This window comes from Etheostoma cragini, chromosome 15 (genome assembly GCF_013103735.1).
Source record: "Etheostoma cragini isolate CJK2018 chromosome 15, CSU_Ecrag_1.0, whole genome shotgun sequence".
Classification (NCBI taxonomy): Eukaryota; Metazoa; Chordata; class Actinopteri; order Perciformes; family Percidae; genus Etheostoma; species Etheostoma cragini.
This window is the reverse complement of record NC_048421.1, coordinates 2,865,633-2,878,976: the sequence shown is the minus strand read 5'-3', so window position 1 is coordinate 2,878,976 and position 13,344 is coordinate 2,865,633. Positions and strand designations below refer to the sequence as shown.

General features: G+C 41.8%; 1 protein-coding gene across 1 annotated transcript in view; it reads left to right on the top strand.

The window, feature by feature from the left end:
- LOC117958063 (glutamate receptor ionotropic, NMDA 2B-like) overlaps positions 1–13,344 on the top strand; it is a 131,487-nt gene that overhangs the window by 96,964 nt on the left and 21,179 nt on the right. The window contains exons 8-12 of the mRNA XM_034894314.1: positions 1,910–2,024; positions 6,044–6,252; positions 6,915–7,086; positions 11,563–11,716; positions 13,039–13,062. Coding sequence (XP_034750205.1) covers positions 1,910–2,024; positions 6,044–6,252; positions 6,915–7,086; positions 11,563–11,716; positions 13,039–13,062 — 674 coding nt within the window. The remainder of the gene's footprint in view (positions 1–1,909; positions 2,025–6,043; positions 6,253–6,914; positions 7,087–11,562; positions 11,717–13,038; positions 13,063–13,344) is intronic.

Below are 13,344 nucleotides of genomic sequence, written 5' to 3'. Positions count from 1 at the left end.
TGTGTGTGTGTGTGTGTGTGTGTGTGTGTGTGTGTGTGTGTGTGTGTGTGTGTGTATGTGTGTTGAATGGAGGTGAAATGATTTCACCTGACAGAAACAATACTGCTTTCTCTCGGTTTATCTTTTTCCGCCAAACACACAAAATCTACCAGGCGCACATGTACACACACACACACATACACACACACACACACACACACACACACACAAAAACACATAGTGATCTGTCAAGCTGCTGTTGGTGCATCATATAGTACTTGTTTTTACGTTCCTAAAGCAAAAACAATACAAAAACATTGCATATTTTTGTCTCTCGTTTGCTCGCCCCTCTCCCCAGAGCTCCCTTTAGGGTTTGGCGTTATGGGACACAACAAGACTGTATCTCTTAGGTGATATACCCACATTTTCAACAAAATTCAATGTTTCTGGGAATCTAGTCATTCATGTGTCCAGCTTTATGACCAAAATACATAGACATATTAATAATACATATTTGATTTTGAAACTTTTTTTTTTTTTGCTTATTTAAAGAGCAAATTTGATTTAAAAAAAACAAAACAATTTTTAATGTTTATATAAATTTGAATACTGTCCAAGATATGATTTAAAATGGAATATTTAGGAACTCCCAGACTCGACAATGTGATGATGATTAGGTGGACAAGGATGATGATAAAGGAGGAAGGACGAGCTTACAATGTTGTTGTTACTTCCTTGATAATTTGGAAGTCAGTCGCCAGGGAAACACAAGGCGCTTAGCTTAGCTTAGCTTAGCTTAGCACAAAGACGAATAACAGGGCAAACAGCTAGCTCGGCTCTGTCCAACAATAACCAAATCCCCCAAATAGTACCTCTAAAGCTCACTAATAAATACTTTATATTGATTTATCTAAAGATAAACCATGTCAAATGTAAAAACAACAATGGGTTAGGAACTATGATTAATAACTTGCTTGGATCTCAGTTGGTTGCCTGGCAACTGCTACCAGCCAAGAAAAAGTTGAGCACATAACTCCTAGTAAAAATAAGCAAGACATTGTACCACTTCTTTGGTACAATGTGTTGGTGAGCTTTAGAGGTGGATTGTATTACAGATGGGCCAGGGCTGCAGTCTAATGTATTGTAGTGGCTACACTGTACAGCATATGTGTATGTTTTGGGGGGTTCTAGGTGCCCTTTTCAGCCAAATTTTCAGCGTCAAAGGCCTATACTTTTATGCAGCAATTCATGGCTGAAATACCTTTATTAAGTCTATGCAAAGAAAAAAAACCACAGATGACAATTTAAAATATGTCAAAAATGTACTAAAAAGTACGTCTTTTTGTGTGTTATTGCAAATTTGTAAGTGGGTATGTGGAAATCCTGGAGCTTTCTTAGTGCGTATACTGTGTATACTGTACCTGCGTATCACGTAGACTACACCCCCGAGTTGGACAGTTCCAAGCTGTAGCGTCATAGTTTATTTACAGATATGAGAGTTGTATCAATCTTCTTTTTTATCTAACTCAACACAAACAAGCAGAAAAAGCACGTTTCCCAAAAATGTGGAACTGTTCCTTTAAGATTGCACTAATAACGGTGAACCGCGCATTGAATATGGAATGATTGGATAGATCATTTCTTAAATTAATGAATTCCTCAGTCCAGTTTTAAAATCCTCACTACACTCAAGTGTCTGAAGCTGGTGGCTAATGTATGTTTGTCTATTAATGAAAAACAGCACCTAGACATTGGCTGGGAGTTGTTTCCTGGCAGATGATGATTATTGATTTGTGTAACGTCAGTGGGTTTGTCTGAAAATATAAATGCTTACAGGATAAATTGACATACCGCAAAACTTAAATGTTTGAAAGTATGTCTAAACGAGTGTCTTTCTCTGTCTCTCCCCTCAATGCTTTCCCCTCTCCAGGTACCTGATGAATGTGACTTTTGAGGGGCGAAACCTGTCGTTCAGCGAGGACGGATACCAGATGCACCCCCAGCTGGTCATCATTCTGCTCAACAAGGAGAGACAGTGGGAGAGGGTGAGAGAGAAGGCCCAAGTGTGTGTTTGTGTGTGCATGGATATTCAGCTGTCTCCTGGAAGTATAGTACCTGATTGGTCCTTGAGTATCGGTCTGTTTATCTTCATCTCAAATCAGATTTTCCCTTTTTAGGCATTTAACGACTTAAGCTTTACAGGCGCTACTCCGATTAGATATTATCAACTCGGCGAAGGTGCCTTTGAGCAATACACTGCAGCCCAGGCTCCAGAGCGGAGATGTAGTAAGAATGCTTGTCTTTTCATTTATTTAGTATCTTAACAAAATCATGCTTCAAACTGCCTGTGCTGCAGACTCTGCCAAAAAGTTCCTTTTTTACTATTGTTTTACAGAAAAGTGTCTTAATGTCACTGAGGTAACTTAGAGCAGTGGCACCCTAAAGTTTTCCATGTCAAGGAGCCCTAAACTGACACAAATTAGACCACTGACCCCCATTTGAAAAGATTTTATTCTAGGGTCACCCATCTGTAAGGAATTTTTGCTTTTTAATGTTTAATTATAGAAAGTGTATTATTAAGACAATAAATGATTCCCCTTTTTGCTGGGGACCCTGGCATGGAGGATTGTGCTGTAATAGTCAGACCTGTTGACACTCAGACAATGCGAGGAAGATAGAACTTGTGGTCGGATTTGCTTGAACTGTGACTTTTAGAAAACAGAACACAGACCACCATACAGTGTTGAGAGGGTTTTGTAGTCCAGGAAGACTGTGCCGAGGTATTGAATGGAAAACATCACAGACTCAATTGCTCAAGGTCTCAGCGTGAGTGTTGTTAGGGTGGGTGTTGTCGGATGTGCAGTAGTTAAAGGGGCCCTTATAGTCATTTGAAAGAATACACATAGAAACAAAATGCGTCCTCTGCATTTAACCAATCCTTTACGTAGGAGCAGAGGACAGCCGCAGGGGACCAACTCCAGTTCTTTTTGCTGGTGCCTTTAGGTCAGGGGGCACTAACACGAGCCCTAACCTAACATCGGAGGAATCCTACAAAAACACTGGGAGAACATGCAAACTCCCCGCGGTTTACAGCAAAGTTGGTTTATGTGCAGTGCCTGAAGTGAACTTTTTTGGCTACATTGGGGTTTTTACCACCCAATTTATTTGTGTTTGTTATCATGTGCGAGTTGGTTTTTTGATGACTAGTGTTTTTTAATTGCTTAAGGTTTTTGTCCTGATTACAAAAGAATTTCACTTTGCTTTCTCTGAGCCACACACACGACCGTCCCTGCACTACATTTGTTCTGTGCTGCTCACAAACCGTGCTGTTGTCGCCAAGCTTGGTATTAAAACGTCTTCTTTTACTTTTCCTTGAATCAACATCATCTTTTTGTATGTTGCTTGTTTCAGCTGGCCACTTCAACCCAGCAATGTACCCTATGGATATATGGCTATATGAATATATAGATAACTAGTATTGTGAACAAGATTTACAGCTGGCTATGTATTTAATATAATATACAGGTGGATTTTACTATAAATAGAATTTTTACAGATATATACAATGAACATAACATACTGATGGTTGTTACTATAACAGAGTTTACAGGTGAATATGTACTATAAATATATATACAGATGGCTATTACTATAAACAGAATGTTTACAGATCGATATATACAATAAGTTAGGCTAAAATGAGCAGTATAACAATACATTTAAAGGCAGTACAAATAAAGTTTGGGCAGAAGCTATCCGATAATAATAATAATAATGTATACTTTATTAATCCAGCAAGGGGAAATTACACTGTTTTCACTTAATATTACACACAGGCCTGAATTACACACACATGCTTAGTACCTATACATGCACTAAATGGAGAGATGTCAGAGTGGGGGGGCTGCCCATGGAAAGGCGCCGCGTGCAGTCGGGGGTTCGGTGCCTTGCTCAAGAGCACCTTGGCAGTGCCCAGGGGGTGAGCTGGCACCTCTCCAGCTACCGGTCCATAATCATACTTTGGGCCGTACGGGGACTTGAACCGGCGACCCTCCGGTTCCCAACCCAACTCCCTACTACTGGGCGGCCGCCCCTTGATGAATAAAAACCCAACTTTAAATGTGCTCAGTCAGCTTTCTCTAAATAAATGAAGGTTAAAACATTCCATTGTTCAACTGTACAGGCGGAGCAATGGAATAGACTCAGGTACAGGTGGGAGTGCAGACGGGGAAACTACAACCCTGACTCACACAGAACCGACAACCTTAAATACACTTAATGCCCCGCGCCACCTGCAAAGTCACCAGTCTGCATCTGTGTTTCCTCCTGCTCAGCTCCCATTGTGTCTGTGTCCTGCAGTCTGACTGCTTTGTCTCTCCCTATTCCTCATTCTCAGTGTTTCTCCCTTTCTTCTGCCTCTCTAATCTATATTCTGTCCTCTGATCACAGAACAAGGTGAATTGCTCCCCTCCTGTCTCCCCTCTTTCTCTCTCTCTCTCTTTTCTCCCCTTGCAGTCTCCAACCCTCCCTCTCCTCTCCTCCTCCCAATTCCTTGCTCATGTTTAATTCTCAGCTTGACTTCCAGCTGAACCACTTTTCTTGGATCCTAATGAGTTCCAGCTCCTCCAACCATGCTTCCACTGCACCTTTGAAGTAGTGCAAAGACTCTGAAGTGTCCAGTCCAGTTTACTTCCCTCCGGGCTGATTTTAACCCTTTTTTTCTCTCCATCTCATTCCCCTCCTTACTCACCTTCTCTCCATACCTGTCGTTCCCTTTCACTTACTCCTGCTCAATATTTTTTGTGTGTGTCCAGATAAAAGAGGCGCTGCATTGTAGCCCAGAGATACTGTACACGGCTTCATCTTGTCCACTCCAGGCTGCCTTGGCAAATTTGTGTTCCCTGGAGTGCAAAGTGTGTGTGTATGTGTTTGTGTGTGTGTACATTTACATATTTAACAAGTGTGCACACCCGCGCCTCAACTCCCTGTCCTACCCTCTCTTCCCATTACAGTGTGTCCAATTAGCCGATGATCCATATCCATTTCCTCTAACATCTTTCTCTTGGTGAAAGTGGCCGAGTGGGCACTTTTAGAGGAAAAAGGCATAGGTAGAGTCTGCAGGTAGGTTTTTGCAAGATGGGCATCTGGGGGAAGATTTTACTAATTGATGGCGTTTATTCAGTGGAGTAGACCCACGGGGCTGGAGGGCCCTCCAAACCTACCACAGCTGGACGCTCCTCTACAGAAGAGTCCTCCTGGCATTTTGCTTTTGAAAGAGCTCCATCGCTTTGTTTCTCACTTGACTCGTTCTCTCTGCTAATGTAGCTGTTAGCAGAGAGAATGTTTCTCACATCTCTCTTTTTCTTTGTTTAATCTCTCCGTCCAATTCTTTCCCCTACGCCTTCCTCTTGATCTGAATTCTGCTCTTTCCCCCATTTCACTCTCGTCCTTCCCATTAACCTTGCTCTCATTCTCTATGCTGGGTCCCTCTCCTCTCCTCTCCTCTCCTCTCCTCTCCTCTCCTCTCCACTTCTCCTGTTTTCTTCTCTCGTCTCCTCTTCTCCTCTCCTCTTTTTCTAGTTTGTCTGATTTCCTCTCTTACCACTATCTTTCTATATTCACTTATACTCTTCATTATCAGTCCTGTTCATGTGTGACCATATTGTTGTGTAATTGACAGACGGACTAGTCACAGTTAAACCCGGAAAACAGAAAATGAGGTAATAAAACCCAAATCAAAATGAGAGTTTTTTTTGTGTAACAAGCTACATTGCTTTTGTGATTTGTTTTAACAAACTGTTTACAGGAGCTGCAGTTAGTTTTGATAGACAGGACTCATTGCAGCGTGAAATTTAATCTGAATTCATTTTTTTATTTTTTATTCCTGTCCAGTGATTCATTTCTGTAACATTAGCATTGAAGTCAATGAGCCACTTGTCCAGACTGTGAGCCTCCCAGGATTGCAGTTAAAACCCTGGTGAAACATCACGAACACAGATCTTGTAGAAAAAGACAATGTAGTCTGTGTCTTACATGTTTTTGTTTGCCATATGTCTCTGTGCAGGTGGGGAAGTGGGAGAACGGTTCCCTGTCCATGAAGTACCACGTGTGGCCTCGCTATGAACTATATGGGGGGGCAGCAAACAGGGAGGACGACCACCTGTCCATCGTGACGTTGGAGGAGGCTCCGTTCGTCATCGTGGAAGACGTGGATCCGCTCAGCGGGACGTGCATGAGGAACACTGTGCCCTGCCGGAAACAGATCAAAATCCTGTGAGAATAACAGCTCAGAGCTACCGCGTGTCAGAGAAAAACAACAATAACAGATTCCAAAAAGTATTTAAACATAAGCTGATTAACAAATATAAAACAGAGGTGTGAACACCAGATGGTACATAAATGTTTGGAATTCTTTGGAGGGAACAGGTCTATACAAAATAAAACGAATATGAATCCAAAATTAGATCATGTAAGACTATGAAAATAATTCAAGTTAATAGGGTATGTGTATTAGGCTCAGTCTTTAGCCTATACCTTTTCTGGTCTTGTTTGTTACTTGTGCGTGTGTGTGTGGTTGTGTGTGTGTGTACACTTTTTTGTTGCAAGTAAAAGCAATAACGTTTATTAATTGAGCAATTGAATATTAAAATAATAAAAAAGAAAAGAAAAGAAAACCCATTTCTGTGACGTATTAGATTATTGTAAACTCACATAGAGACTCACACATCTATCTACCGTAGAACTGACCAAAGTAGAAATTAAAAAGAGAAAAACTACCCAAATGTTGCCCGTGAATGATGTTAATTTAAACAGCTCGACAGTGCCAGAGGTAGAATCCATTAACACAACTACAATCAACAACTCTTGCCAAATTCAGACAGAAGTCCATATTTAATGAAATAATTGTCTATCCTTTTGTTTGTCCGTCTGTGCAGCAATCAGACCAAGGATTCAGGGATCTACATAAAGCGCTGCTGTAAGGGATTCTGCATTGACATCCTGAAGAAGATTGCCAAGCAGGTGAAGTTCACCTACGACCTTTACCTGGTCACTAATGGTAAACACGGCAAGAAGATCAACGGGACATGGAACGGCATGGTGGGAGAGGTGAGGATGTGTGCCTGTGTGCCTGTCTGTGTGCTTGACTATGTGTCTGTCTGTCCTTCTGTCTGTCTGTCTGTCTGTGTCTGTTTGTCTTCTCATGGTCTGTCTTGTAACTTTACCGTGGTAGTTATGGTGCATTTGTCAGCTAGCTCCCAACTCTGAACGCCTACTACATGTTCAGTCAGTGGACGGCTGCCAGATTCTTCAGGTCAACGAGTACAGCAAAGCCTCTTTGAGCTGGTTCTTGGTAACGCACATGTAAATGATTTCAAAATCTCATTTGTAGTTTGTTGGCAAAGTGTAAATGAAGACTGCGACTAATTCACACTTTGGAACACCATCTTATCATCATTGTTCCTGCTGTTTAAAAGGTGGCGTTACCACTTTTAAGCTGTCAGAGTACTTTGCAGAAAGACATCGGCACGTTTGACAACTTCCTCCTGGCCTGACGAGCCAGACCCCCATCCAGATGTCGGGTCTGGGAACTATAAACCATTGGCAGGGCTCGATCCGAGGGGAAGGATAAACGGTTGTCTTTCATATTCCCTCTGCACTCAATAGGATAGCGCTACAACAAACCAGAGCAACGATAGCTGATAGATTCAACTTTTGCCATACCGGTCGGCAAAACTCCGAACACGTCTTCCTTTTTAACTCTTTAAAAGGCCGATGTTCGCCAGCAGCCGCATGCAGGGTGCGTTTAGATTTCTAACTTCCTCCCCGCGTTTGAAGCAAAAAAATGCGTCGATTACAAAACCGGCTATGGTGCACAGAACAGTCGGCTTCTGTAAAAATGTTGCAATATAAATTCATTCAACCATTTGTTAAAAACATAAAAACTAAAATGTAAATTACTCCCAACAAAGACTTTTTTCAACCGAACATAAACGTGTAGGCTGAAGCGACAGCCTATTGCGCCTACACCTTTTTTTTTGCAGAACACAAACTCTGACTTACCATTCTGCTCAGACATTTTTTATGTCTTAAATTATTTAACTAAATAACGATTTTAACAAAAAGAAATACAAAGATTGAATACAATGACTGTAAACATGCAGATTCCTTTCACACGTGATGACTTTCTCTTATTCTACTTTCAGTTAGTCATTTATTTTTGACCGTTCCATTCATTTAAGGGCATTTCATTTAACTATAACTAAATTGGCTCATAGCCACGCAGTCGTGTGTGAGTTGCCTTTACCATGCAGTCGCTGTGAAGACAAGGTCAAAGGGCAGACGGAGTTACAGTCTATGTTCTCTCCCCTTAGAACCCAATGAATTATGAGCTATATTTAGCTTCTGTAGGGGCTACCTGAAGGGTTCATTCTCTCTCTGAAGTGTGTTTTCATCCCTTGAATTATGAGCTTTCCTCTCCAGGGTCAACCCTGTGCCCAACAGGCCTAACACCTATGTCAGATGGGCTAAGCACCTCACCCAAGGGTGCGTGCAGTTTGGTCAGCCGCAACAATTCACTTTGTGCTCTAAAACGTTCACTTAATCGACATTGGTCCTAAGGTAAGGTCGTTGTCAGTTCTCATACTTCAGCCTATAAGAGTGTGCCGCGCTCCTGCTGTCTGACATTGGCGATTTGTTAACGAAGGAAAAAGCAAACCAATCGATAGCAGCCTAAGGTCACAGGTTGAAAGCACGCTCTGTCCCTCTGTGTGGACACTGAAGTTTGGACAACCTTCAGAAGTCACAGACAAGATGATGTGTCTTTCTTTTTCATGCGGTAAAACTTTTTCTAATCATTTTACATGAAACTGAGCCATTTATTCTGTTACATAAAGCCATTTAAGTCATCCTGCCAGCGTCTTTAGTGGGCTCTGAGCTGTAAGTGTGGCCGCCTCTAATAAACGCCGTCTCCTTCTCACCTCCACAGACGAATGGTCATTAGGAGGAGGGAGGGGGGGGGCATTCATCTCAGCAGCATCCTCTCACACACACACACACACACTCACCCACACCCAAACCCACACACAGACACACACCCACACACAGACATACACACATGCAGACAAGCAACACTTATGCAACTAATCACTGAAATAAAAGAATGCATGCATAATTGTGGACACATGGCCACAGACAGGCATACACTCCTAGACTGTTTCCATATGTGCACAGAGAGGACACACTCTGGGAACACTTTCCAATAAGGTACACACAAAAAGAGGAGTTACTGGTTTTGAAAGAGTATCGAATGATTAGTTACCCTTTTTTAGAAGGGTAGTTGCTCTTTTTCAAAAGGGTAACAAATGATTAGTTACCCTTTAGTTACTAATTATCTCACACACACACACACACACACACACAAACACACACACACACACATACACACATACACACATACACACACCTCACCATATATATATATGCTGTATCTAACAAAACCAAACTGTGTCCTTCTCCAGTTGGAACAAAGCCAAAACTACTGTATATCTCACACACTTAATGGACCAAAATCTGGAATGATGCCCACACACACACACACACACACGCACACACACACACAGACACAGGCGTGCCGATGCACACTCATGACCACTCACAGGGATCACTGAGGCCTTTATACAATTTGCCACAGCTTGGAAAGACATAAGATCAAAAAGAAAATGAAAAAAATCAATGAACACTTTCAGACGGCCGACATTTTGTCATAACTTCATTTATGGCAGTCAGTGTCAGATTTTACGCGCTGCATTGACTTTTGCCGCTCCTAATACTCCTAATCTAAAATATTAGAGGCAATACACTTGATTACATGAGTTTGGTCTTGCTAGCGGGTCCCACAAAGACTCACACCAGCTGAGAGACAAACGCAAATCTGCGCTCGCTCATTCTCAATAACACCCACATGGGTCACTTTCATAACACTGAGAGAACAAGTCGTAGGAGGGAGATGGAGAGAGCGAGAGGAGAGAGAGGAAGTGAGTACACTGCTGGATGGACTCGCTCGCTTCCCCGGGGACACATTTCACACATACAGGCACCAACATAAACACAAGTGAACATGCACATACATCCGTACTTACATGCTGACAGAACAAACAAGATTGAAAAGTTACAAATACACACACAAGCGCTCACACACACAGACACACACAGACACACACAAACACTTTGAAAACAGCAGATAGTGTGCAGAGTAGATATGTACTTACATGCTGACAGAACAAACAAGATTGAAATGTTACAAATGCACACACACACACACACACACACACACACACACATATACACTCACTCTTTCTCACACGCTGAAGCACACTCTGGAGCTTTGACTCACACAGTCACAAACGCCTTACTAACTCAGTAAGACAGTCTCGTCCCACTTTACCCTGTGCTCTAGGGCTGTAAAATTTGGGGCTAAATATACTACCTGGGCAGAGGTACTGACGGGAGGCAGGTAGAGGGAGGAGAGGCATTGGGGCGGGCTATTTCAAGCAGCCATGACCCACTGTGGTAACCCACTTTATTCCTCCCTCTTTCTGTCTTTCCCTCCCCCGGTGCGCATCACGAGTGTCCACTCTGAGCCCAGTGTGTGCAAAGTATGTTGTCCTCCTGCCCTATCTTTGTCTCGAATATCTCCATTCTCAAGTTTCTTCGCTTCACTTTCTATGTTTTTTTTTTTTTTTTTTTTTTTTTTCTTTCCACTTACTCTTACAACCGTCCCGCTCTTCTATTGTGTCAGGTTTGAATTCCTACATTTACCCAAATACCTTTTGACAGTTAACCAAGACAGAGTGCTTGAATCTGCTGCTTGCTTTATACATGTTAACAGAGAAGCGAGAGGAACTGCGATAGCACTGCTAGCGTTTCCCTTTTACTCAGAGCAAACATGTTTCCAAACGGCACAGCAACTATTGCTATTTGGACCTCTTGTACAATGGATTTTGTCTGTATGATTGCTGAACATCAGTGTAAAGTGATCCATCCAGACCGAACGTCTTGCTCTTGGATTGTAAGGACTGACACTAAAACCTCTTGCTCTCTATATTCGCTGAAGAGACTCAGTCACATTTATTTATTCATCCTCTGGAAAAAAAAACAGATCCAATAACAAAATGGACAAAGAAATGGAAGGGACATTGTAAAAACCTATTTCTCTGCAATGTTAAAATGTTTGCACAATGCCCTTTAGAACTCAGGGACGGCTTTAACGATTTCCTGCTTTGTCTTATCACATTTCTTAACAAGTATTACCCACATTTGGAAAGACTCCCAGCACAATTGCCTTCAAATGAACTGATGAGCTATTTTTATGCTTGTGTTTTGATGCTGTTTTTTCAAAACCACATCTATTCTTAACGATCCTGATTGAATTTTTTTTAATGTTTTTGTTGCAGCAGCACCAAACAAGACGTCACCCCCTCAGGGAACAGTCAAAGATTTACAACCGATTTTTCCTTAACAGTGTTCTCCACTCCTTACTGGATGGATAATGGATGCTCTTTGTCTTTCTGCTTTCTCTACTAGGTGGTGTTGAAAAATGCCCACATGGCCGTCGGCTCCTTGACCATCAACGAGGAGAGGTCGGAGGTCATTGACTTTTCCGTCCCCTTCATTGAAACGGGTATCAGCGTCATGGTGTCCCGTAGCAACGGCACCGTTTCGCCCTCGGCCTTCTTAGGTGAGGAGCTCGGCAGCCAGCGGTCAGACGCTGGGGGCAGAGATGGGCTGAAGGAAGAACCTGGCGGCCATGTTTTTGACATTGTTTTCGTAACTATGAGGCTATCACAAGGCATTCAAGCCACACTCAGTCATGGAGGATTGTCATATTCTTAACAGGTTGCTAGAAAAGAAATCTGTTATTATTACCAGCTGATTAACCCTTATGTTGTCTTCCCGTCGACTAGGAACTTCTTGTTCTTCTTGGTCAAAATTGAAAAAAACTTTCAGGGGCGCTTGTCAGAAACATTTTGGCACTAATTCCCACCATTTTTTATTCATGGTCAATACACCTAATTTATGTGACATTAGAACAATTGTTTTTTGTTAAAAAAGCATAACTTGTGAATTAATTTGACTAATAGTTAAGATCAGAGGACGTTGAGTGGATTACAGACTGGTCAAAGGATGGTGTTTTGAAACCATTTTAACATGTTTTTCAAATGCTATAAATTTTAATGAAACACCCATAATGCAACGGCAGTAATCATTGATTTTACCTGCAAAGAATTGTTGCATGGCTTCCATACATCGTACTGTACATCCATATATCAATGTTATTTTGGTAGATTTGGTTCAAAGAAACCTATATTTCTGATATAAAAAAACGTTGAAAACCGGTCAAATTTCTCTCAAGGACAACACAAGGGCTGAGACCTACTCACTAATGATTTCCTCTTCCTGGTGGACCAGAGACGGTGGGCTTTGGTTAGGAAGCTTCTGGTTACGTTGGGTGCTAAGACCCTGATGTACCTGCTTACATGTCTAGTTATTGTTATAATAGTGCCAGATTTTTGAAAAGAAAAAGAGGTTTTACAGCCTAAACCACTCAAGGTGCAAAGTAAAAAAATGCAGGGAATGTGACAAATGAGAAACAAATGATCTTTGTTCACCATAAGGGTGACAAAAAAAGTAGTAAAAGTCTTAAAAATGGTTATAAAGTCACAAACCGTACGTTACTTAGAGGTGCAACATGTGGTTTATTAGGTAATTTTTGATGGTGAGTTATGTATACATGTATTTTGTGCAAATTTGTGAAATATACAAAGCCTACTCATGCCAATCTGATGCCGATTTTCTGACTCAGAGACACCAGATTGCTTCCAAAGACTCTCTGGAATGAGTAGAGCCATTGTTTGAATTTGATTTAACTTTCTTTTGGCCAGCACTCCTCACAGATCGAGAGCGCTATGTGGATCTTTGTCAGGTCGCTTTAGGTTGACATCCATTTTTACACCTTTGGAAGTTGAACTAAAAGTCATTTTGGTGGACACGAGTGATTAGAGCCAGGTTTTAATGCATTTATATGCTGAGGAGGCAGACTGGAATGCATGATAATGTGGATAACTGTTTATTTATTCTCTTCTTTTTGCTCCCTGTCTCTTTGCCCTCATAAATTTCCCACTCCTACTCTTTTTCTCTGACTCTTGCTTCCTCTTCTCAATCTGGCGCTCATTTGCATATCTCTCTTGCCCTCACCCTCCCTCGCTTCATTTTCTCTTTTTCTCTTCTCTCTCTCTCTCTCTCTCTCTGCCGCCCTCACTCTTTTCTCCCTCTTCCTCCCTCTCCTGATGTCCCTTGTCTCTTTCC